At 40.1% G+C, this 27,508-nt stretch overlaps 1 protein-coding gene across 1 annotated transcript in view; it reads left to right on the top strand.

Annotated features, from left to right (window-relative positions):
* Positions 1-10,426: 10,426 nt before the first annotated feature.
* ATP8A1 (ATPase phospholipid transporting 8A1) overlaps positions 10,427-27,508 on the top strand; it is a gene marked incomplete at its 5' end in the record, with an annotated part of 99,320 nt that continues 82,238 nt past the window's right edge. Inside the window, 6 exons of the mRNA XM_084203998.1 lie at positions 10,427-10,488; positions 10,790-11,568; positions 19,185-19,299; positions 20,489-20,588; positions 21,292-21,390; positions 24,393-24,438. Coding sequence (XP_084060124.1) covers positions 10,427-10,488; positions 10,790-11,568; positions 19,185-19,299; positions 20,489-20,588; positions 21,292-21,390; positions 24,393-24,438 — 1,201 coding nt within the window. The remainder of the gene's footprint in view (positions 10,489-10,789; positions 11,569-19,184; positions 19,300-20,488; positions 20,589-21,291; positions 21,391-24,392; positions 24,439-27,508) is intronic.

Here is a 27,508-nt window from a genome sequence, read left to right as displayed (position 1 = left end):
GACCATTAATGCCTATAAAAGATTTTAGAGGTCCTGCTGAAAAAGTACACAGTTGTACTACAGAAGGAAATAGATCTCATTTGATACCAGAAATTTGGTCAGGAATTTATCTGAATGTCTGCAGAAGATTGGAAAGCATTTTATACATTCCAAAGACCATTATAAAATTCGGAGTTCTGGGGAAGAGTTACCATAAGCACAGACCCAGATAATGCTTGACATTTTAAGCTTCAATCCCAAGAACTCTGCTAAGCTTGAGCACCCTTGAGTGATGCCATTTGCACAGAAATATTAATCCTGTATTTACTTCTAAGGTCTCTTATGTTAAAATTGTCACTCTCAGCTAAATTCAGATTTAGAGCAGATAACCTGCTACAGCTGGGGAGAGGTACATAAAGTACAGCCATTTGTCCTAAGGGCTCAGTAAATAACAGCTGTGATCATGTTTTTCTGTCAAGTCATCCAGTCAGGTAACAGGCACTGCATTGGACTAATGGAAGATATACACCTGGCTTCTTGTGTACATTTCTAATATTGCACTTGCTAGTCAATGCTCATTTAATTTGATTTCATTCCATTGCCTTTATTTGGGTATATCTGGAATTAATCTGGTTTGTGAAAATATAAATAAAGAAATAGAGGACATGCATATAGAGATTTAACAGTAGCAAGTTATATTTCTGAAAATAAGAAATGGAATGGTGGAAAATTGCTGTGGTGTGAAGATACACAAATAAAAAGGGGTAGAAGAATGAGCTAAATATTTTTTTACACTGCTGATTACCCAAAACAGATGGATATTTTTTGACATGTCAAACATCTCAAAGATAAAACATGAATTCTCACTGCCTAATACAGAGGAAGGGGCATCTGTCATGTTACACATTCACTTGCTCTGTATCAGAACCTCCTTCAAAGCTTTTCAGAGACTCCCATCATGCTGCATTGTTTTCATTTTGCAATGAAACCAGCACAAGGACATCATTTTGTTTAAAGGTCATGCAAACGTTGGTTGAGTACACTCTTTTACAAAACTATTTCATAAATACACATGGTTAGAATATTTCATAAGGGTCCAGTGTTGCAATATTTTGAGTATGTGAGCAATGACCTTATTCCCCAGATTAGTCTGTATTTATCACCTACATAAAAGGGAGCAGACATTGTAAATACTTACAAATACATCAACACAGATCAAAATAATCTTGTTCTATAATGGTAAATATTACCTCTGGACAGCTAAGTATAGGCTAGATATAGTGTGTGTGAACAATAAGGTACTGTCCCACTGAAAGTTGGATGGTTTAGTTCCTTACATTGGCTGTTCTGAAGTTCCTGAAACAAGTTACGACAGAATCTTCTTTTTTTTAAACGTATTGCAGCTGCCCTTCTATTGAGGTAGTTTTATATCTCTCTTCATTGTGATATTCCAAAGCTAAATGAATGCTGAAGACAGACTTTGTTGGAAAGTAAAATACCATGTCATCAGCATCATAGAAACAGTCATAATTATATTCCTCATTTAGGAGTGCCATTCTTATAAAGATTACATGAGAATGCCCTTCTGCTCTTCATCTTTTTTTTAATTGTGCCACATTACCTTACTCTAGAGAAGAGAGAAAGGAAATGGGGAGAAAGGAAATGGGTAGTGCAATAGGTCACATCATTGAGGAATAATACTGATATATAGCCTAGTATTATTTGGTACTATGCTTTTTAGGCAGAAGCAGGTTTTTCATTTGTTCTACCGACTACAAAACAACACAATGGGTTTTAAATTACTGAAAAAAAAAAGATCTGGGCAGTATCCTTGCACATCTAAGCTTCATAGCAAAAAGGACTGTCAAGTTTAGCATGTCCAAGATTTAATTCTGAGGTTATCTTCTTTTTACTGAAGGACGTGGAATATATCAAAAGAAAGTTTTCATAAAGCCATAGGTAAACAAAACTTTGGGAAGTTGGGAAAAGTGGTTTGTGACCAAAGTCTAAACTGAGCAGGGCTTCATGTGTGCATTAAAGTTTGTAAGGTTCAACAGGCAGCCAGGATACTGTGACTATCAACTCAGGACAAACTGATTCTGTCACCTTTAGGTTTTTAAAGGCATTCTAGAGCCAAAGATAAAAAAAATCATCCTGCAGGTTATTTTCAGTTTTCATTAAAATTATTAGATTTTAGTCTAAACCATCTGACAACTTTAATGTCAAAGGTATTCTTTTACAGGCAGACTAACATTCTCCTGGAAAGGCTTGATGAAGTGTGCCATAAATATCATGAGTATTCTGACACTCCTGAGTTTTAAATCTGACCTGTCATAAGAGTTGGACATTTGGTTATTATCCACAGCCCAAGAGCTGAAGCTCTCAACCATGGACTAGGACAAGTACCAGCCCCAGTGCCAAATACCAGACATTTGCCCATGAGTGTGTAGAAAGCATGAGTTTCTTGATGTCCTAAAAGTGGTGTACTTGGATAGCTTAAGACACTTTGTTCATTATTTTAACTCCTCTCTCTTCCTTTGCCTTGTACAATATTTCATTACTTCTCCCTTCCCTATCTACAACTATTTCCTGACTCCAGTCCTCAGTGCTGCAATCACACCTCATCCTCCTTGCATGCAATTTTCTCCAAAAGTGACACTGGAAAACACAGGAAGTTTAATTTTTTTAGTCATTCAGTGTTAATCTAGTACATTCCCTCCTGATCTGGGAAAGACACTGGGAAAAGCTAGTACAGAGGGGAATCCTGCTCTGTCCTTCAAATCCCAGCAAATGGTGTAACCTTCAGAGATTTGGCTGTCAAGTACTGCTTGCACTGAGAATCTGCAAGCTCAGATGTTTGGAGTCATGACTTGCCCAATTTCAAGCTGACTTTATTCTCAGCTCTTTTTGAGCAATGTCATAAAGCATTCCTCTGACAATTGGGCAGATCAGCTGCACATCTGCAAAGTTATTGCAGTTCCTCAACTAAACAATCTGTAAACATTTAAAACAGGAATCCCTCACCACACCATTTTCTCTCTCCCAAAGGCTGGCTGCTCATATTTGGATGCAGTGAAATCAGGAAGCGACAAGAAGGCACAGAGAGCAGTTTCCAACCTCAAATCTGCTACACTGCAGGAGGGCACTACAGGCAGTGCCCACTGTACTGCCCTACTACTACAGAGAGTGACACCTGCTCAGTCTCCTCAGAACACAAAGCTGACTCATGCACTGCAATGCTTTGTTTAACAGGTTTTTTGTGAGTGGATTTCAGACTGATAATGAGTTTTTGGTTTATGATTTCCTTCTCTTTATTCATATTTGAATATGCCTACTATCAGAGCTCTTAACTATCTCTACCCAGATAGTAGGATAGATACTTAAATCTCTTATCAGTGCTGTCGGTAACCAACTACCTGTAAAACTGAAAGCTTTTATTGTGGTACGTGTACTCTTTATTCCCCCTCCCTGTTCTCTCAAAAACATGTATTTAATTAGATACAAGTATTTTAACAGTGTTTTTTGGAAAAGTATCCCAGCTGTTTTCAGTTTAAACTTCAGCAGCCTTCCTCACCACCCAGTTATTTCATACGCAGTGTATTAACATCTTTAAAATTGGAAGTGTTAAAGCCAGCATAAAATGGAGGAAAATAGCAGCGAATTCTACTATTTTTATCAATGTAAAATTATATAACTTTAATTTGCACTGATTTCTTAAAGTGAAAGTAATCACTGAGCAGCAGAATTAAATGGTCATGCTGTGTAATTAAGACCTGTGTGTGCCACCAGTCATTACCCTTTTAGCATTTTCTTATAAGATTTGCCCTCACAGAAGAAACCAATCTAGTATAAACATCTGCATTTTGTTTCTCTTCTGTGGTTTTAATCTAATATTTGCATAAGCATGTGATCAGCCACAAAGAGGCCATCTGGCTGGCCACGCTCTCCCTGAGCCATTTTCTTTATGTGCCAACAGTGCTTGCTCCTGTGCCATCTTCCTTGTGGATAAATCTGCTCGCCACAACACTATATCCAAACTACCAGCATGACTGTTTCAGTTTCTGTCTGCTGAGCAATAAGTACTTGTGTGTTTGCCACAGCTTCACAAACATCAAGGAATGCCTGCAGAATGCTACAATAGCCTTGAACCCACTGTGAAGGCCAAGTAGTCTGGCAAGGGTTCAAATCTTTGCCTTTTTGGTTTGGGTTTTTTTTCAGGCATGATGAATTTCCTCTTATTTTCTTCAGCTGTGACTGACTATCAAGAGAGTCACATGCAGACCTCTGCTTTCATGTTCCCCTTTAACTGTCTTCTCTTGTATGACTGCTCTTCCTGTTTACCCAGTTAACTGGTTATATCATGACAAGGTCCTGTGAGGTCCAGCAGGTAGGTACTGGCAGTCCTGTAAGAAACTGCCTCTACTGTGGACCTGTATTTATGACTTAAGACCATAGAAACACAAGATGATGATCATTTCAGCCCAGCCTTGCAAGGTCTTGAACGCCTGCAGAGAGACCTTGAGAAGCTGAGCAATCACCCACTGTATTAAGTTCTGAAGTATTGACTGGGCTATCACCAGCCAAATGAAATTCCACATGGAAAGAGCCAGACTCTGCAAATGGCACGGGACAACCCTGGATGTACAGACTGGGGAATGAGATGCTGGAAAGCTGTGCCACAGAAAGGGACCTTGGGATCCTGGTAAGCAGAAAGTTGAACATGAGTCAGCAGTGCCCTGAGGGACAACCCTGTTCTGGGGGGGCATCAGGCACAGCATCACCAGCCAGGCAAGGGAGGGGATTGTCCCGCTTTGCTCTGTCCTCAAGTCCTGTGCGCAGTTTTGGTCAATGTAAGAACGATATTAAAATACTAGGGAGTATCCAAAGGAGGGCAAGAATGATGGTGAAGGGTCTTGAGCAGAAGCCACATGAAGAGAAGCTCAGGTCACTTGGTCTGTTCAGCCTGGAGAAGAGGGGACTGATGAGGAACCTCATTGTAGTTACAACTTCCTTTTGAAGGGAAGGGCAGACATTGATCTCTTCCTTGTGGCGTCCAGGAACAGGACCCAAGGGAATGGCCTGGAATTGTGTTAGGGGAGATTTAGGTTGGACATTAGAAAAAGGTTTTTTGATTGGGCACTGAAATGAGCTACCCAGAAAAGTGGTCACAGCACCCAGCCTGACAGAGTTCAAGAAGAATTTGGACAATCCTCTCAGGCCCACTCTTGTGTGTGTGGGGGAGGGGGCGGGGGGAAGGTCAGAAATGGGACTCAGATGATCCTTCCAACTCAACTTATTATCTGATTCTTTGATTCTGTGACTTCCTCTGAAGGGCTAAGTACTATTCTTAGCAATATTGAGGCCAGGCCTCATTATAATAGGACTGACATTATTCATGTTAATATCAAAAGAGAATAGCAAGGGACCTTAAGGATATTGTTGTTCCAAACCCCCTGCCATGGACAGGGAACCTTCCCTAAACCAGGTTGCTCAGAGCCTAATCCAGTCTGGTCTTGTCCAGGGATTAGGAGTCCACAACCTCCCTGGGCAACCTACCCTTACAGAAAAGAATTTTTCCTCATATCTAATCTAAACCTCCCCTCTTGATTAAGGCAATTTTCTCTTGTCCTATTACTACATCCCTTTGCAAAACAAAAAAAGAAAAAAAAAAAAGAAAAAAAATCTGTTCAAAAGAAAAATAAAAGCTTCCAAAGTTGAAAATGTGGAAGTCATGTATGACAACTCTTAAAGTACATGTCGCAATAGACAAAGGACAGCAGAGGTCCCCAAAGATCTCTTCCCACATAGCCTCTCTCTCTGTCTATATCCATCCCTCATTCTTGCAAATTGAGTTCTAGCAAGATCTACTTTGGGAAAAGATAAAGAGTTACTTCCCTCCACGTGAAAAAATGAAGTTATGAAAGGAAAGGATAATGAGGTAGATTTAAAGAAGTACTGATACACTAACTTTATTGACCAAAAGGAATGCTCCTATGCCACATTTAACAGTACTGTCTTTTCAAGGCCAAGCTACAAAACAGACTAAGAACTGACCATAAATGTATTGCACCATTGTGGACATCTAGGTTGACTGCTTCCAACTACCACAATTCCTTTTAGCATGTGAGATCATACCTTTTCAGGAACTTGCAAGTCTGATGTGCTTGCAGCAAATGATGCTGCCACACAGTGTTACAGGATGCACACCAGAGAAGATGTTCTTGCAGACTTCCATTGCAAGCAAACATGAGTTTGATTTTATCCTATGGAATTATATATGAGTAAGTATTTTTTTTCTTCAGTGCCATGAATGTGAATTTATAGGAGTATAAAGAAAATTTGAGTAAAGGATTTTTAGGCTCAGGTATGGAGTTTGATCTACAAAGAACAGGATAGACAGATGTACCATCTGTTACACTCTGGATCTGCTTTGTTTCTGTTTGTCTGGGGTTTTCTGGCTGTCCTATGATTTGTTTATGCAGTCAGGTACGGCTACAGCAGCTGAGGGAGAAACTAAGAGGAATGCCTTCACAGGTTTCTATAAATCAGCCTAGAGATTGAATTATTTAATGTGATTTGTGGCATGTTCTGTATGTCTAAATATCCACTTCAGGGGCTTGAGATTTCTTTTATTAACATGTTTTGCCTCAGAAAAGGAGAAGTTTTGCATTTCATAATCATAATGGATACGATCAACATAAATTTACACAGGCTTGTATGAAAAAAGCACATTCTATAATAAAAATTTCACAGATGTAACATGTGGGCAAACAGAAGATTTGCTGTTTTCTGTTAAACCACCAAAATAACTGTCAAGAATTTCACTAGAAATATTTGAAATATCCGCAAAGTCAAATATTTTTTAAAAACTTGGAGATATATTTACCTGAGAAGATAAAACCTGAGAAATTCCAAAGTTTAGAAAATAATGAGTAAACATGTAATTTTGTAAGTAAAACTAATTACCATTTTAATGGTTTCAGGAAGAATTTTAAAGCACTTAATCTGATCTACTTATAGAATAGTTAGCAGAAGCTTATGCTTAAACATATGCACAATGTATTTAAAAATCAGTACACAAAATCTGTAAGTATTAACCTTTCAGAGGGTCAAAGAAAGCAAAGAAAAAATAAGCTATTGCTCCATTGAGCACAGAACTAGTTGTCTTCAGCAACACCACACGTAGCCTTCTAGTAAATTACAGACTCATCTGATCTAATACCCTTTTGCATTTTAGATGTATTATTTATAAAATTTCCTTAGACACATGCTATGGGAGTATCCTGTAGATTCAATTACAAAAGTAATGGTTCAGAATTATGAGAGTTTGAGATTAACTGCACAGCCACCAGTTGCTGCATTATCCTATGAAGCAGAAAAAGACATATACCAGAAATCCTTTCCAAAAAGCTCTGGAAAAGCAGCAAAAGTTACAGTATTAATTTTCCCTTCCACTACTGTATGAAACCTGGCCATTTATCAAATATCACAAAGGGAAATTGCACCCTAAAAATTCATATGAATTAATAGCATTACTGGGAAAATCTAGACTAAAATTTTATGTATGTCAAGTTTGTGAAAACTTCAAGTCTGCAGAACTAATTTATCCTGCTTTATATATGCAGTCATTTTATATAGAGTATTTCTTACTCTGGTATGCTACTACAGTGCACAGTTAGTATATCAGAAAGAATGGAAACTTCTATACTTTCTAATAAAGTAAGTGTTTACACCATTTGCAGGAACAGATTTGAGTTGGCTTGAGTAGTCTATACCCCCAAAAGCCATTACAGATGAAATGGTGATGTAAGACTGGATCATCATAGCTCAGTCAAATCATCAAACTATGGAATAGTGAAGGTGATATTTTTGACATATGTATAAATGTGTATCCTATCACAATTTTCTTTTACTAGCTCAACATTTCAGCTGTCATTGCAAGACATTTTATGTCTGAAATCACTTATTCTTCTCAATGAATATGCAATTTTTCTGCATATATTTAAAAAATGAGATTTCTGTCATCTTTTGTTCCAAAAGGTAGGGTGTGCTAAAAAATTAATGCTAATAAATTTCTATCTCTTCCACCAGAGCTTCCAGATATTTCAAAATACACATTGAAATTGAAGAGAAAACTCAATTAAGATTGTCATCTAATCTTTAAAGCAGAATATAGGCATATTGTTTAATTTATAGCTGTGTTGGAAAGCAGACTGACTTGCTTCTGTTTTGCAATCCTGTCATGTACATTCCAAACAAGTGATGATCCAAAGCTAAATACTGGATTCCTTAAAATATAGAGCACATTTTCAAGTGCATTAACTAAGCATACTCTCAACTTAAAAAGCTGCAGAAACCTTTTCTGACCTGTTTGTATCAAAACAGGAAGGGTGGCATGTGAAGATGGAAATGCCTTGAGTAACACAGGTTCCATTTACATAGAAGAGGTGAAAGGACGGAGCTCATACAGCGGTCTTCCAAAGGAAAGAAATAAATAGAAGGGCCAGCTGGTTTTGCTGGCAGACCATGTAGGGGAAATGTAGAAGAAATAGACACTACTGTGTTTCTCCTGGAGTAATGTTGCAAGTGGATGGGGACTGTTAGGAAATATAGCAGCTGAGTTTCATCCATTTGGATGACATCTGGTTTAACTGTCTGTTGTGTAACTAAATGGTTAAACATGTTTATCTTACCATTGAGACTTTGTAGAATAAAAACTGAAAAAATTGAGAATTTCTTAACTGATGGCAAGACTTAAAAAAACCTTACTCGTTCTTTCAATATTAGTCATGCTATAACTTAAAAAAAGGTTTTGTTTTTGGTTTTGTTTTTGTTTTTTTTTAAAGACTTGTAAGTTTTCACAGTAACTCAGAGTACACAAAAGTATAGCAAGATTAAGGCTAGTAATTTTTTTGCTGTGCTGTTTTGTGAGGTGGATAGTGGCCTTATTTGTAAAATTACTATTCACATTTTTAAATAACACTTGGCAGCATTTTCATAGTATCTTCTGTTCTCAAGAGGGTACACTTCCAGCTGCCCAAAGGTATCAGTAATAAGCACCACTTGCCAGGGATATTACAGCCAAAAAAACCAGTTTAGACATAAAACAGCATCCAAATGTGGATTTAAGTGACAATCCTATTTGTCACCAGCACTGCAGTAATTTGAGGGGAAATGCACGTTGACTGGCATGTATATTGATTTATAGTGAATTTCACAATTTTGTTGTAGCCTTTTAACAATACTGAAGCTGCTAGAAATTGCAAACCACCACTCCCCACCCCCCTCAAGATTCTCTTTCACAAAAGGGCCCTATTGATGCTGGGAGGTTTATATCTATATCTATATCTATATCTATATCTATATCTATATCTATATCTATATCGATAGATAGATAGATAGATAGATAGATAGATAGATAGATAGATAGATAGATAGATTAGTCCCTTAAATGACTGCTTCTGTTAGGCTTCAATGGAATGTCACAGAAAACTAGAAGCTGTTTCTTGTTGAAAGTAATTTGCACCAGCCAAGACTGCCCACGGCAGACTGACCCACACTGAGTATTTCTTAAAACTGGATGAGCAATGCATGCTGTTTCCAGTCATTTTGTTTTACCAGAAAAATGCATGAAGAGGCATCTTTCTACAATCCTTGTTTCTGGTTCAGAAAAGAAAGAAACAAAGTCAAAACCCACAAAAACACAAACAACCCACACAGATTGCTGCATAGGATGATGCAGAAGAGCACTGTCTTTTGAAGGACACTCTTGAGCAGGTTTTCTGACCTCTGACTTGAAAGAAACCCACAGTATTTATTTCCTAATGCAGTCTTCTCTGAAGCAAAGTATTCCTCTTCCTTGATATCTGAGCTCAGCATTTAAGAAAAACAAATTCTTGGTTCACTTTTCTCCATGAATGAAGCACTGCTTTGTAAAATCATAAAATCATTAATGCTGAGAAAGACCTCTAAAACCACTGAGTCCAGCCATTAACATAATACTGTCAAGTCCATCACTAAACCCTAAGCACCAACAACATCTACATGTTTTGCTTGATCCATTTACAGAGATTTAATTTTATCAAATATTCACTCTGCTGCTGTCAAGAAGCACTATATATATATCTTATTTTCTTATAGCGGGTGTATATCCTCTGTAGTGAAAACAGCAGCAATCCTACATCTGTAATCTGTGTTGTGTACTTTCTTGAGGACACAATGGTGGCCTTTAGGGGACACGTCAGGCTCAAATCCTCTCAAGATTCATGAGACAACAGTAGCTTTATTCCATTCCATCATCCTCTAGGCAGCCAGTATGCTTTATGCCTGACTGAAACAGATGCAAGACATAATTATGCCAAGCAGACCTGTCTCCAAATCACCTTTCCTATTTTCCTCTGTATCCTGTTTTTGCCGTGGCTGTTTCTTGCGGAGGCACGGGGGCAGCATGCGGCAGGCGCACTGCTCAGCCTGTTGCCGCCACCCCGGTGTCACGCTCGCAGTGCCGAAGTGAAAGTGCTGCTGCTGCTTCCGCCCGAGGCATCTGCGGCTGGGACCTCCTTCCCAACAGCCCACACGGGAGCAGCGCTTGGATTCACACTGACTCACGGCTGTCACGCTGCGGCATCCTGACTGAGATTAAAAATAAAAAGTCGGGCGAGAGTTTGAAGGCTGCCTGTCAAACAGAGCGTGGCACAAACACTCTCCTCGCCTGAATGAGGGCTATGGAACACCGTTTCAATTCCCTCTCCGGATGAACGCCTCCCGGCCCCCACCGCGCCCCTCGCTCCATATACACCTCGCTCAGCAGCGTACGAAACCGAGCGAGGGAGGGAGTCGGGGAGTCCGCTCTGCTCATAACCACGGCTGAGTGGCTCTGCCGGCGCGCAGCCGGGCCTGCTGCCCCCCGCCCCTGCCCTCCGGCAAGGCCACCGGGCTGCACACGCCTGCGGGGCCCCGCTCACCCCGCCTGGCCCCCGGCACTCCCCGCCCCGTCACGGGTCCCGCCCGCCGGGGCTGCCGGAGACACCGGGCGACCTTGCCCGGGGCTTCCCCCGCCCGCCCCCAGTGCCGGGCAGCGGCCCAGGGCTCGGCGCGTTCCATTCCCCCCGCGTCACGGGGTGGGGGGCGCATCGGAAGCCCTTCGCTCGCTCCAGAGGCGGGACACACACCGCCGTAGTGCCGGTGCCCGGTTAGGCGCGGTGACCCGACAAGGCCGAGACAGGGAGATAGCGGCGGGACGCCTCGGGACAGGGAGGCGCGGGGGGAGGGCGGAGTTGGTAGGTTCCGGAGGGGGCCGGCGAGTGCGGAGCGCGGGCGCCGCGGCTGTCAGTGAGCAGCGGCGGCGCCAGCGGGGACGGGCGCAGCCGGAGACAGGCGCTGCCTCGGGTTGCCGGAGCCGCCGCCTCGGGCTCCCGGAGGAGCCGCGCCGTCGGGACCCGCCGCCCTCGCCCCGGGCCTCGCAGCGGCGCAGGGCGCGCTCCGGCGGGCGGCAGGTGCAGGGCGCGCCGTTGGAGGGAGGCGGCCGCGCCACCCAGGCGATGCCGGCGGTGCAGAAAACGGTGTCCGAGATCCGCTCCCGCGCAGAGGGTAAGAGCCGCCCGCCTCTCCGCGCCGGCAGGGAGCGACGGGGGAGCTCGGCCGGCGTTCCGGCGCGGGGCCGCGGCGGGGTCTGCGCCGCCTGGCCGGGAGGGGGCGGTGGGAGCCGGTGTCGCGCCGCCGCCGCGCTCCTCACCCCCGACTCCTGTCGTGCCGTGCGCCCCCGGTGGGGCTGCGGCGGCGGAGACCACAGCCTGGGGCGTGAGCGGTGCCGGTGTTCTCCGGGAGGCCTCGTATTTATGGTTGTCTATATCCGGTGAGCCCCGCGCAGCATTTTGCCCCTCAGCGATGGCAGCTGTGCTTTCGTTTTCCCCGTGGTGTGTGGCAGCTCGGCCCGCCGGCCCCAAGCGGCAGCGGGGGCTCATGGCCTGGGGTCCTCGGCCCGGGTATAAGCCGGAATCCCTCTTTTGTGTGTAACACGTACGTGTGCGCTGATCATCAGAAATAAGCGTTTCTGATACACGGCTTGTGCCAGGAAGCTTCGGACAGCGCTGAAGTCTCGTGCCTAAGTGGATTTGTGTAACCTCAGATAACGTGTCAGCAGCTGCTTTGTGAAAAGAATCATTGCAGTGGAATTACATTGCTATAAGCTCTTATGCAAAAGTAACATTTGAAATCGTGGACCACAAAGCAGCAGGATGTTGGGGCTGCCTGTGATTTTTGGTTGCTGTAGGTAACAATAACAATGTCCCGGTAATGGCATAAAAGTATTGAGGCAGTTATGCTGGATTTATCCCCTTGTCTGTAAGTTTCCTTGCTTATACCATATATTCATTGATTTTTTCTTTTTTTAGCTTTGTTGTGCTTTGTTTGGTGTAGGGAGGCAGAACCCTCCTCCCTGTATCTTTCTTCCTTCTTCCAAACAAAGAGTATTTTATTTAACTTTTGTGCAAAGAAAAGCGCAAAGAAAAGCACAAAGAATCATAGATTCGAAGTGGGCTGTTGGATTGATGTTCTTTTTCAGTTTTACCATTTTTATGCCTTCCTCCACCAAAAGTAGGTTTGTAGGAGGTCTGGCTCTGCCTCTGCCTAGAAAATGTTAGTGGCAAAGAAATAGAAGGATGCATCTTTCTAAGAAGAAAGGGAGAAAGTGTATCCTTTCAGGAACACTTCTGAAATGTGTTTACAACCAGAGCAGCAGTCCTGTATACTCGTAGTGATTAGTAGATGCATATAATGAGACTAGTTAAACGTCCAATTTTTCAGTGCTTAATTTCAATTCCTTTTCACTTACCCTGTTCCAGACAATTGGTTTTCACTGCAGGCTGAGTATTGCATAAATAAATTGGGAAAATTGATGCTCTCTTTAAAATTATCTAATGCCAGAACTCTTAATGGTTATTAACGGAATAAATGTGGTGTTCCCAAAGGTAACTGGCTATCTAATATTTACAATTGCAATAAAAGGGAAAAAAAAGTCTGGTTTATTTTTCAAGGTTGATTGACTGTGAAGCAGTTAAATACCGGGTTTAAGAAGCTTCTCAAAACCACTTTCTTTAGGACTGACAGTAAGTATAAAGCATCTTTTAAGAAACTTACCTTTTGCAAAATGACATCATAATTTTTTTCATTACACCCATCAAGTTGATTCTATATGATTCATACTGTACTTTACTGTATATATAGTACTACTCAAAAAATTTTGAAATCTGTTTCCTTAGTCTTATATTAATGTGACACTGATTAATTTGATCTATAGTTAGTCTTTGTTTACATATAATTCACAGTGAAACTAACATCACTTAGTCTCTTTTTTTTCTTTTTGAGATGAGTGATTCCAAGTCCAGTTGCTCCCTACCTTTAGACTACATAGTTGCCATTTCTAAACAGCTCTTCATAAATGCTACTGTTTTCTAAAACAGAGAAGTCCAGCACTCTGCCGTGTATTTGACAGGGACATAAAGGAACTGTCAAACCCTAGTTCTGGCAACAGCCCAAGTCTCTTAGATAAGCACTATGCCAAGTGATGATAAAGCTGCTTTCAGAGAACTCCGCCAAAGACTTACCCAGTGCAGAGTTGTTACTGGCTGGGTCCCTCTGTGTTCTTGGAACACTGCTAATACTGTAATCACAAACAACAGCTTCCATGACTTCTGTCGTGGTGTGGACCATTCCTTAGCCTAAGACTTGTGGGGGTCTGACAGACATTATTACTTGCCTTATTCTAGAATTTTTGTATTGTATCTTTGGGCTTAAAATCTCACTTTTCTCTCCTGTCACTGCAGCAACTAATTCCTGCTTCAGAGACATTTTCCATGGATCATGAATTACTTTACCAGGCTGGACTGTCTTGAACACCATCTCAGAAAGAACTAAGCTCTCTCTCACATGAAGAGATAGTGATAATGTTATTAGAAAAAATCAGATGTTGTGCTCAGGTGAAACAAACTGAATCAGAACTGTCAGAATGATGTGCACACAAAGCATTCCCAAGAAGTGGTCAACAGTTGCACAGAAGAATTGACACTACAGTCTGTAAATTATTGCAGTATAAAAATTGTAGGTGTTCTAGGGTCTGTAAGCCAACATATTACCTGCACAGAGAAAAGAATTTGAGAAAAAGAAACTACTGATTTTGTGCCATTCTTCCAAACCTCTGCAAATTCTTCATGGCTGATGAAAGATAACCAAGCATGCTTATAACCATGTTTTAATAGGTTTTTGTGTCTGTTACCCTGTTGCACGAAATAGGTGCTGCATACCATTCTGAAGTGGTATGGGTATCAATAAAGTCTCTCTCAAGGCACAGAAGATCTGACCCTCTTAAACAAGTACAGGAAATTGGTGTCATGTATTCTGCAGCTGCAAAACACAAGGGGAATCTTTGAGTAGTGTGGCCTACATTAAGCTTTATTAAATACAGTAACTAACTGTGGTTATTTTAGCTATATATAGCTTCACAGTTAATATATGCATCTATTAAATAATATGAAATTGAATCATTCAAGTAATTATATTTCTTTTGAGAGGTTCTGGGAAAGCGGAATTGTTCTTCTCAAGTCTTACTAGGGTTCTCTGAAGATTGAAGCATTAATCCTTTTCCTCTGCGTGTTGGTGGAGTTCAGGGAACTATATCAGGTCATTGAGAAAGGGTAGAGAGTTGGGGTGCCGTGATGCTGCCTACCAAAACTAGTAGGTAATAACTAGTTCTTCTTGATGTTCTTGTACAAAATCTAGGTGAAGCTGAACTGGGGTAAGATGAGATGACTTTTGCATGAAGAGAGAATGTATTTTGAAATTCTGTAATGGTCATCAGATTGTCTTCAGCAGACTATTGGTTTTTGTAGTGCCTAATGTACCCTTAGGTATTACTGGATTTAGTGATCATTATAGTTACTTGTGTCTGGAATCTATTTGTGCCAAGTGTGTTTTGATCCCAGTGTTTCACATCAGGGAGAAATCTTGGTTTAGTTCTAGACAGGTTTGGCCATCTCAGTGGTACCAGAAAGTTCAAGCAGGTCATTTAAATTTCCTTCTGTGCTCTTCCACAGGAGGGCAGACTGATGGGTGAGGTTCCCAGTGCCTATTCTGTCACTGAAGGTCTGTCATGGCTTTGCAACAGATAATTCTGAAGACGCTTTCTTTTTCATAGTGATTCCATCTTTGAACTATGCCACATGCTTCAGAAATATGAGCTAGCAGACAAACTATTCTGGCATTGGCTGGGATAGACTTAGTTTTCTTCCTAGCAGCAGATACAATGCTGTGTTTTGGATTTAGGTTGAGAATATTGTTGATAACACACTAATGTTTCAATTGTTTCTGAGCAACACTTAGCACTAAATCAAGGACTTGTCAGCATCTCATACCTCCCTGTTAGGGAGGAGGCTGGGAGTTCAAAAGGTAAAGGAGGGGACACAGCCAGGGCAGCTGCCTCCCAGCTGACCAAAGGGGTATCCCGGACCTTTTGGTATTATATTTGGTATTGAACAGTAAAACTGGGGAGAGTTGGCAGGGGGTTGGCAGCCCCAATGGACATTGGTCAGCGGTTGGTGAGCAATTATGCCTCGCTTGTTTTGTATGTTCTTTTATCATGATTTTCCCTTCTTTTTCTATCCTATTAAGCCATTTTTATCTCAACCCATGAGTTTTACCTTTCGTTCTGATTCTCTGCCCCAGCACTTGGGGTAGGCAAGTGAGTGACTATGTGGTGTTTAGCTGCCTACCAGGTTAAACCACAGCACTTAGTTGTATAAGAGGTTCTTGGCTACAGCATCAGCTTTCAAACATTTTGAAAGCTCTACTTAGGGAATAAAAAAGAATTTTTTTTATGATGAAGAGGAGTATATTAAAATCCTTTTGGCAATTTGGTTGAGGGTTTTCTTTCATTCCCTTTATTTCCATTTTGTAGTATATGTGTATGTAGCATTGCAGTCTTGTAATGAAAATGAGACTGTTTTCAGAAATAAAAGCTGAAAGTCTTAAAGTACCCTACCTCAAGGAAAAATTAGGGGTATGGAATTTACTTTTGTTGTTTTACTAATATAGAAACTTTTTAATCAAGACTGGTTTAGGAGGAGTTCCTGCAAATACTGAGTGTTTGAAGAGAGATGCTTCTTCCAAATTTATTGTTGGATCAAAATATGATTTTCAGTGGGTGCTCTTGTTGAAAGAAGCTCTAATTGATTTGGGGGCTGTGTTTGTTTGTTTTATTTGTTACTTATTTATTTGCATTTTGTTGTTATTGAAGATGTTATGGTTTTTTCACTGGGTTAGCCTGCCAAATGAGTCTGTGTGGTTCCTTGAGTATTTTGTTGGCACCTGTTAAGATGGGCCAGTCTGTTAGGCTGGCTGTCCTTCCTCTGAAGAGATTTCCTGAGAAAAATACTGATGTTTGAATGTATGTTCATTGGGTAAGGAAGGAAATAGAGAAATTGACAAGGGTGAATGTAGTAGTGAGGGTTTCCTGTATCATAATAGAGCCTGTGAATTATGAATAGGAAATGGAATGAAATAAAAAGTTTCTGCTGAGCCTTTTCTCAATGTGTGGAGACCTAACCTTGCAAAGTAGTGTCTGAAATGTATTTTGAATAGGAAAGAGGCAATATATTGGGCCAGTGGACTTGGTGAATGGCTTGGGTTTTGCCTAACGTGTTAGCAAGCATTTATAGAACATGCTAGAAATAAGCATTAAGTTTTCATGTAAAGCCCTAATTATCCTTGACATGCTATACATTCTGATGTATTCAGTTGCATTATAACATAAGGGTTTTCGGTGTCTTTTCCTCATTCTCATACAGAATGAACAGTGTATATTTAACAAGCAGCTATATACACGCATTATTGGTAGAACGTTAAAACTTTATGCTGATAGATTTATGCTATACCTGTTGGTACTTTACAAGCTCCAGCCTGAAGACTGCATAGGCCTGTTGTCAGCAATGTAGTGGCAGACTGGGTGACAAAACATTAGTGAAAAGCCTTGGGAGAGAAGAATACATTGGTGTCCCCTTTTGCAGTTGAAAGTTGGGATGCAGGCTGCCACAAGATTCCTCATAGTCCAGGGAAGAATATACAGAAAGCTCAACTTTCACTGGCTAGTGGAGGCAGGTGCTGGGAATGTCAGTGAGTCTAATAATAATTCTCTGGGAATAATCTGGCTAGTGTCACAAAGAAAATCTGGACCAAGTGAAAGAATTTCATTAACCAGTGAGACCAACCACTTAAGATTAAGCAGCTTAATGGTCTTGACTTCCAGTGATCACATCCTTCTAGCTCAAGATTGGTCCATCATAATGAGCACAAAATCAAGCCAAGGTGGCAGAAGCACTGGAATGAAGTAAAGCATTTGATACTGTCCCCCACAATATCCTTGTCTCTAGAGACACATGGATTTGATGGATTAACCACCCAGTGGATAAAGAAATGGCTGAATGGTTGCATTCCAAGAATTGCGGTCAACAGCTCAGTGGAGAGCAGTGACAATTAACATTCCTTAGGGGTCAGTATGAGAGCTGACTTTTTTCACATCTGTGTCAGTGATCTGGACAGTGAGATTGAGTGATCCCTCAGCATGTCCACTAACAATGCCAAGCTATGTGATGCGGCTGACATGCTGGAGGGAAGGGATGCCATCCAGAGGCACCTTTAGAGGTGGCCTGTGTGAACCTCATGAAGTTCAACGAGGCCAAGTGCAAGGTCCTGCACCTGGATCAGGGCAGTCCCAAGCACAAATACAGGTTGCGTGGAGAATGGACTGAGAGCAGCCCTGAGGAGATGGACTTGTGGGTGTTGGTGGATGAGAGGCTTCACAGGATTTGACAATGTGCATTTGGAACCCTGACAGCCAAACACAGCCTGGGCTGCCTCAAAGCGTGACCAGCAGGTCCAGGTGTCAGCACTTTGATGGGCAGATGGGTGCTATTGCCAATCTTCTCTGCTCTTGTGAGACCCCACCTGGAGTGCTGAATCCAGTTTTGGGGGCCCCAGCATAGGAAAGCCATGGACATACAGAAGCAAGACCAGAGGAGGGCCACTAAGTTTATCACAGGGCTGGAGCACCTGCATGAAGACAGGCTGAGAGAGTTCAGCCTGGAGAAGGCTCAGAGGAGACCTTCTAGCAGCATTCCAGTGTCTAAAGGAGGCCTGCAAGAAGATTATGGAGGAACTTTTAACAAGGGCATTTATTGGTAGGACAAGAGGGAATGACCTTAAGGAGGGTAGGTTTAGATTAGGTATTAGGAAGAAGATCTTTACTACAAGGATGGTAAGGCATTGAACAAGTTGCCTGGAGAGGTTGCAGACTCCCTGTCCCTGGAAGTGTTTAAGACCAGGCTGGATGGTGTTCTGAGGAACCTGATTGACTGGAAGGTTCCCTGCCCATAATGGGAGGGTTGGAACTACATGAGCTTTAAGGTTCCTTCCAAACCAAACCATTCTGTGAATTAGCAAGGAGTCCCTGACAAAGCTCACATATAAAAAGGTGAACCTACAAGAGTTCAAAGCAGCAACAGTTGGCTGTAGAGGAGTAGAGAGAGATGGATTTAGTGGCAAAGTCACAGCCTACCTGGGGTTTAACCTGGTGAGTGCCTTAGAGATGCCATTCTTACTCTCCTTCAGATGTAACAGCAGGAAGATAATGACTGAGAAGGGTGGTTTCTCTAGGCTGGTGTTGCAGGGAACCTGGAAACAAAAGACAGATTAGGATGCAGTAAACAGTGTCTTCTCCCCTTCTCAGTCTCTACGGATAAGATCAGCTTTCAGGAACCCAGGTTCCTGATACCAGTTGGAAAGTCTGAAAGAAAAAAGACTTACCTTGGTGGAGGATGATCAGTTTAGGGAACAGTGAAACAAACTGGCAATACAGGAATCTGTGGATCCAATAAGATGCAATTAGGAATGCAGAGGGAGCTGTCTGTCAGGTGTCACAGTTATGCTGCTCTCAGTGATCTTTGCAAGGTAAGGATGGTCTGTGGGGAGTGTAGGTTTTTACTGAGCATCTTGAATATATAAAAAAGACTTTTTTATTTTTTCAGGGGTCATTACCAGTGAGAAATGCAAATACATTGAGTTCACATCCACAATAAATGTCCTTTTGTCTGATGAAATGCCTTGAATCTTGTGTAAGTAAATGTATTTATATGGAAAATCATGCTGTGTTTTTACAGGCTATGAGAAGACAGAGGATGTTTCAGAGAAGACTTCCCTAGCTGATCAAGAGGAAGTGAGAACTATATTCATCAATCAGCCTCAGCTAACCAAATTCTGCAATAATCATGTCAGGTATTAACAAAAACATTAGAACATTGCATGCTGAATAGCAAAATTGAAAAGGTTTTATGTATTCTATTTCTGTAATTTCTACTGGCCACCAAGGACAGTCTCAGAAACTGGAGGGAGGAATGAAGTGAAATGAGGAGACTAGTAAGCTGTTTCAGTTACAAATCTGACCTTCTGAATTTTTAAGAATGGAGTGAGGAAGATTCAGCTGCTTTACAGCTGTACCATTAATGTGCCCCTAGAGGATGGATTTGTTCTTCAGGTTTCAGTTCAGTTCATCTTTGAACCTATTCCTGGCAGCTGAGTGCTGATGGAGATGCACTGTACTTGAGCACAGCATTGTTTGGAATTGGAAACACTTGGCTTTTTCAGTCAGCTAGTTACAAAGATGCTGTGGTTGCCTGTGAGACTAGTTTTCAGTTTCAGGTTCAGGCTTTAGGGACTTTGTTGATGGTTTATGCTAGGTTTTTTGTTTGCTTTTGATGAATTTTAAGTCATACAGTAAATACTCATAAGTAATGTGTGTTTAGATCTGATAGCATCCTCACTTCTGTTGTTAAAATTCAAAGGAAATGATACCTCTGTCCCAGGTAGGTGTGTTTTCTGAAGGTACCTTTTGAAAATGTGCATTAATTTCGTAGATATTGAGATTAATGTGGGGGGATCTTCCATGACCTTGAGAAACTTTGTATGCTATTTCTTAGTGTATATAGCTTCTCCTTCTGTCTTTTGCTTGCTTAAAGAGTAGAGGGCTTTTGCAGGATACATTCATTCCCCCCTTATATTGACAGTTTTATGCAAGGTCAAAGTAAATATGACTGACTTAAAAATAAGTTAAAATATTCCTACAAGTCTTTTGCTTAAAAGTTTTTGGCATGATTGTTTTTGCATATATTGTTTTAGAACCTTAGATGGTTGGTGGTCTGTACTTAAACAGATGTAAAAGGCTGACAGAGAGATGGGTGCTCAAACATTTTGTGAGGATGGCTTAGCAGAGATTTTTTTGCTAGGATAAATTTTATTCTCTTCTTCCAGCCTAGCAAAAGCACACTTAATATCCAATATTTATCAGTTTAGAATCAAAAAGCAAACAGTTTTATTTGAAAGCTTGTATAACTGGGAGGGAAAGAATACATTTGAAGAAATTTTTGTTCTGTAATAATAGCATGTGTTTTTTGTCTTTTCCTCTCAGCACTGCAAAGTACAACATAATCACATTCCTGCCACGGTTCCTTTATTCCCAGTTCAGAAGAGCTGCTAATGCATTTTTTCTTTTTATTGCATTGCTTCAGGTAAGATCAACAAACGATTCTAATGTTTTAAACTTGTTAAGAGACCATTTATATTATAGACAGAGATACTAAGATATTTGAGGTTGCTGTACTGTTCTTTCCAAGCTAGCTGGCCTATCAGAACAGCTGTATCATGTAGATATATCTTTAATAAAATGTGTGGGTTTGTGGCTTTCTTGCTCCTTGGAGATAACAAAATGCACAGAAATATTTTTCTGTAAGACAGGTTAAGTAAAGCTGAAATTCTGTTGGATCAGAAAGACTTAGGAGAAGAAAATTCCATTTAGAAATATCTGGCATATACAGAAAACTGTTACCTGTAGTTGGCATTTCTTCTAGAGGATAATGTTTAAAAACATACTGAGCTATAGGAGCAAAAATCTAAATTGGAAAGTTTAGTTATATTTTCTAAATGTGTATTTGAATTCAATTTGAAATACAGAAAAGGAAGGTGAATATTCTGCAAACATTAAACCTCTGGAAACAGTACCGTTGAACACTGTACTGCTTTAAAGTGTAGATGTTTCTTTATTGTATCAGCTGCTTTTGAATTAAAGACTGTAAAGCTCTCTTGGAAATAATTAACACTATGTCTAAAAAGTGAATTCACGTGTTTTTATTTGCACAGAAAATACTGTTTCTTGTATTAAAAATGTTTTCAACCAGCAATGCAAAATATTTTTTTCTCTTTCTTTTTTAATAGCAAATACCAGATGTATCACCAACAGGCCGCTACACAACATTGGTTCCTCTCTTATTTATTTTAGCTGTAGCTGCAGTGAAGGAGATAATAGAGGATATTGTAAGTATTTAGTGGCAATATTTTGTAAATAGCTATCATATTTTTCATTTATAATATTACAAAAATGTTTCCTGGTTGTCAAATCCACGTCCAAGCATTTGATGCGCCTCTTTATTTCTAATGTCCTGTGCATAAAATCCTTAGTTTCACTGTTGTGACTTTTCATGGTTTTTTTAAACAGATGGGCAATAGGCCTTTTTAGTTTTTTTCCTGTTGCTCCAGTCCAGTGCAATTGACTGTTTGCATTTCCTAAATGCTAGCATTTTCCTGGTGCTAAGTGTGATTTGCTGACTCCTGATGGCCAGGAACAGACATAGAATTGGTCCTTGTTAAGCACTTATTCTGGGCTTTCCCAGGCTCTTTCTAGTCCCTGTATGTGGTAGTGGTTGTTTTTCATTCTTGCATTGAAGAAAACTTTCTTCTTGCATTGAAAGAAAACTTTAAAAGAGGTCAGACATTCTCATCACAGAAGCATCCATCCTGATTTATTTTATTTTGAGGGAGAGAAAGGAATTTCAGTCTCTGTTTCACTTTATACAGAAGATGTTGAGGTTTTCTGAGTACCTTCTTGCTCTCTCTTCACTAAAAATATACAATAGAAATCTGTCTCTCTAACTTCCTTAAAATGATTGAGTCTTTTAATTGATGTCTTTGGTATCTAAGGAATTAAAGTAGTCTTAATTATTTACCACATCACTCTATATGCTAAGAATTTCTTTATCTGCTTTTGTTTTATTTTAGTTCTGCAGGTATGTTAGACAAGACCTCAGATATGTCATGATACAGCAGTGTCTTGTCCACTAGAGGAGTAGTGTTCCTGTTTGTGGGCTCTTCTCTTTGAGTTTTGGAAAGGGTTGCAGGTATTGTAGTATAGTGTAGTCATTCCTGGCATACAAATAGTAAGCTGCCTGGGAGCACCAGATTTATTGTGTTTGAGCAGAATTACTATGTGTATGCAGAAACATGACCAAGGGGAAGAGTGATGAGCTGCAAAGGAGGTTTGGAATGGAGAGTGGTTGGTCGGTCCCATTCTGCCTTTATTGCCTCAGTTACCTCTATGAATGGATGGTGGGCAAGATACAGGCTCCCTAGGTTGTATGAAGCTCCTAGATCAGAGTTAAGTGGTCCTGCAAGACACAATGAGGTTTACATTAAATATTTTTCTTCTATTTGGCATTTCTAGTTTTTTCTGCCTTACAGTCAGCTTCTCCTTAAATGCCTTTGTTGCTTTCTCTTTACATAAACAAAACCCCTTTTAAAAAAAAGCGATTAAATCAATTCATGTTCTTCTAGATATTTTTAACCATTCTGCTGTTAATGCTTACAGACTTGCACCATCTGTCAGTGTCTAGGCAAATATAAAACTGAAGCTACTGCTACTGTACAAAGTGTCCTTTTTAAAATTGTCTCATCCAGTCCCTTTTCTTTTGTTATTTATTTCTACCATTTGCTCTTTGTAACTTGAAGTGTACAGTTTGGTGTGGCAGGGGAGAAAGACAGGGATCAAGTACAGTGGGTTTTGCACATATCAGCTAAATAAAGTTCTCATTACCAAATGCTACAGAGACACCTAAAACCAACACAGCTGTACCATTGTTTTGCTGAGAAAGCCGACCACTTTCTGCATAGTAAAATATTCAAAGTGTTTTCCCTTAACCATTAATTTTCATTATGTCTCAGTTTTTTTACACAGTGAAATATCTAGGATCTCCATGAATGGTAATCTTCATCTAATATTAAAGCTTTTGGATAGGAACCTTTTATACTGATAACAACAAATGCACTTGTCAAAACAATACTTTAAGCTCAAGAACCAAATGTTTTTCTTTCTGGAACGAAATAGCAAGAGAAAGATGTTAGCAGAAGATACTATTCATGAACAGCATGTGTTTTCCATATATGCTTCAACGGTGCTAGCAGGATTTGTGACATGCAGTGTTAGATTGTTGTTTCCAATAATTTTCATTTGTCACACCTCAGAAAGCACTGGATACTAACCTTTTCAAATGGAGGAGATTCACCCTGTGGGCAAATAGACATATGCTATGGTCAAGTTAGGCTTTCCCTTTGATCAAAGGTTTTTTATCTGTATAGTCAGCCATCTTTTTGAAAGGAGAATCTGCTGGTTATCTATGAAAATCTAGTAAAAATAATACTTCAATTTTGGAAAGTTACAAGGTGGCCTTTAAAATCTGCTAGCTCAGAGTCAAATCAACATTTTATTGGCAATAAATCACTCAAGCATCTTGACCTATTTTTCTTCCATTTTACAAGATTGCTTCTGATTTTGTGTGTATCACAGAGGCATGAATTCTGAACATCTGTTTAAAAAGTGTACCTAAACCAGTTAATTCTACTTAAATTAATTTTCTAAAACATATTCCTGCTCAAGAAAAACTGAGTTCATGAATCCTAAACAGTGTGTTTAAACTAGTACTCTCCTAAGCTTTTTGTGTCTTGAGTTTGGTTGTACCTTGAAAATACTGTCATAAGATGTCTCCCAGCTATATTAAAACTGAGGGGCATCATTGCCTCCTTGGGGGGTGGTGCTGTTGATTTTTTTGTCTGTTACTGTTGTTGAAGTCTGCAGGCAGCTTTGTGGAACTGGAGTCATTATGTTTACACAGTCGTTGCCTTACTTCAGGTGGCTGTATGAGACCCTCAGATGGAGAATTGTTCCATGATCTTTGCTGTAGTAGAGTCATCTCCCAGTTCCAGGAACAGGCAAAGTTACAGCATTGAAATGCATCCATTCTTTATGTAAGGAACTAGCCCAGATAGAGATTACCCACATGAAAGGATATTTTAGTACAGTATAATTAGCCTGGAACTGGATGTGACTTTCCTGGTGTTCATAACTGTGCAAGTAATTAATAGTCCTGTTTAAATACTTAGGTGGTTTAGTGAATAGATGAGGAGTAGGGGCTAATAAATGGGGTTTTTATTAGAAAGCTTTATCTTATCAACAAAAGTCTTTAACCACTCTGCATTTTTTAATTTAGAAAAGACATAAAGCTGATAATGCGGTGAACAAGAAACAAACTCAAGGTAGGAAATATTTTTAACCTTTTTGGGGGGGGGGGGGGGTTGAATTTTAGCACATGGTAGTAATGCAACTTGATCTGCTGACATAATTGAGTGGGAAATCACATGTGCAGATTACTTCAAAATTTCTAATGGAAACAGTTGAACTAATAATTTGCAGCGATGTTAGCTCCACAGAATAGAATATGTTCTAGATTAAGGTTGTGAGGTTCATAAGAAACTTGAGCATTTATTCATTTAGCACAGGTGATGCTGCCACTATTAGGAGATCATAATCACCTGTATATTTAATGAACCTACATTATAATTAAAAGTCTGCATTTCTGAGTACAAATACAATTTTTTTTCAGCCAGCGATAGGAAGGAAGCATCAAAAAAATAGAACTGTCTTTCTGTATTGCTTCAAAACTGTGGATAAAGACTGATGGAGTTATTTTGGGTTTGATTTGCTGGGGTTTTTATTAAATCAATGTACCGGTTTGATTAGAAATTATAAGATTCTTAGCCAGTGTACCCTAACCAAAATATTCACGTGTGGTTTGTTTAACATATTTTGATAAAGAAAAGTGTTATAAAACTGGGATTATTTTAGCTCAGAAAGTGAGTGAGGTATTAGTATATCCTAAACATGCTTGTCAGGTAGTATGTCAAAATTTAGGTTCCTGCTTTGCTGCTCTTCAGCTTTTCATGTTACTTGTTCTGAGGTAGACCTCTCTTGATGGAATTAGTCCTGTTTTTGTAAACAGGAGGAGGAATGAGGGTGATGTGAATTTGATTCCAGAAAATATGAAAAATACTACAAGAAGAAAAATCTTACATGGAATCCTTTGAAATATATAATAAAAATAACCATTATTTTTTTAGGGAGAAATGTAGTCATCACTTTAAAAATTGTGTAGCGCTGCTAAATACTGGAAACATAAATTTTAAAGCCTACCTAAATTGTATGTAAATCTTTACTGTAAAATTTAGGGGGGTTGGGAGGGCAGGATAGCTTAGGAAACTATTGAGCATGTAGAGACTACTGAGCTCAATAGCAGGTATGGAGAGATTAGGATGGGGAAAAAATCTATTGACTGAAATCACAGAAATAGAAATCTCCAGAGGCCTGGAGAAACAGATAACCTATTAGCAATACATAAAAAACAAAGGAAGACTTAATATTGACATCCAAAATTCTTTCATCAACCACTCATAGCTATTGAGATTACAAACAACAGTTTTGGTTGCAGTGAAATCTTAAAATGCCTTTTCAATTTTTCTTTTTGTCCAGAGTGTACAAAGTTTTAATAAAAGGCTTATTTTACTCTATTTTCTGACACTTCTTGGTTACCTCTCATCAGGGTCTTTGGTAATTGTTCCTAGGATCCCTTAATGTTCCATGCATGCAAAAGAGTATCTGGAAAGTTAAATGTGTGATGAGGATAAATTAAATATTGCTCACACTGAGAAACACATTTCTTAAGCTCATGCAAGATTCACATATGTGCAGCATTGATCCTAGCATCCTGACAAATCAATTTTTAAATGTATTGTCAAGTACAATCTATTGTCAAAGCAATTATTAAAAAGTTAATCAGTATGGTACTCTCTTCATTTTTTTCGTGTATTCAGCAGTTCTGTGACTTTGAAAAGCAGCAATGTGCATAGTACATTGTATATGCAGCTCCACCTTTGGTTGCCTTTTAAACACACAGAATTGTTAGTGAAATGGCATGAGCATGTGTAGATTCTGCATATGGGTCCCCATTTGACTTTCTGTTCCTTAATGATGGTCTGTATGTCAGTCAGCCATAAGTAATTAACTTTCTAAAAGTTTACTGTAAAAAACCTTTTGCAAAGGATTTGGATGTATTAGGCTGCAATTGGGATAATTTTTTGTTGCCTCAGGCTGCATACATATATGATACAGGAGGACACCATCAGACATTCTGACAGGATGAAATCTGCATTTCTGTAGTGTGGTGAAATAGCCTTCTGTAGGGCAGATGGACAATGTTTTTGAAATTTTTTTGTTAGAGAGACCTGAAAAGTGGGAGATAAAAATGAGAAAGTCAGGCTGCTGAAAACTTTATGGTGCATGTTCTCTAACCATTATATAAAAGGTGCATAACACCACTTCTTTTTTTGTTCCCATAAGAAAATGGATTCAACTGAATGTTAGTGTGTGTTAATTGTCCTTAAAAGCTTACCAGATCAAGCTAGGGTTAGAGTAGTCTGGAGATTTCAGGTGGCTCAGCATGTTTTCATGAGTCTGACTCATCTGTTTTTGAGCTGATTTTAACCAGTTAAACCAGCAAGAAACAAATCCAGAAAGAAAAAATTATATTGTCCTATGGACACAAATGGAGTGGATTAAACTGGCTCATCAAAGGGCCCAGCAGAGCCTGGAGGCAGCAAGCACAGAGCAGTGAGGGCATGCACCTTGGCATGGGGTGACAGCAGGACAGGACATTCCCTCTGCAGCCAGAAGCCCCTTCTCACAAAGCCCCTGGCCACATCTGGTGGCATGCTTATATTTCAGACCTGCTGAGCTCCAGTAGCAGTTATAATACTGTAACTGTTTGTGAAATGCAGTTGTCTGGACTGCTGCAAGGTATATTTTTAATTCTTGTAATTTCTTTCATCTGATTGGTGCCATGGCCCCATCAGTATTGCTGTATTATAAGCTGTATTGCTGACACAAGGGGATGGAAATAGGTAGTTGGCAGCACAATTATCAAATGTCTTGGGTTCCTTAGGACAGTGTTACAACCAGTAATCACGCTGAATCTGTAATTTTACCAGTGGAGGGAAATGGTTTGTCAAAATAGATTTTGTGTAATGATTAGCTGGTTGGTGAGACAGTCATTAAAATGTCTTGCTTGCTGTCAGAAAGGGAGTCTGCCCCATCTACCATTGCCCTGAGCATATCAACACTTATCAATTTGGGGGAAGGAAGGGGAAGACTTACTAAGCAGGTTAAGTAATGATTGCAGATATCATTGAGATACACAAGAGGAGTCAGTCAGGACATAACCTCCAAGAAGACTTTAAATATAAAGGCCATGTGTAGTCGCACATTTTGATTCAC

The sequence above is a fragment of the Fringilla coelebs genome, assembly GCF_963513975.1.
Source record: "Fringilla coelebs genome assembly, chromosome: 4".
NCBI classification, from domain to species: Eukaryota; Metazoa; Chordata; class Aves; order Passeriformes; family Fringillidae; genus Fringilla; species Fringilla coelebs.
The sequence above is the reverse complement of the archived record's forward strand: the minus strand, read 5'-3'. Positions and strand labels throughout refer to the sequence as shown.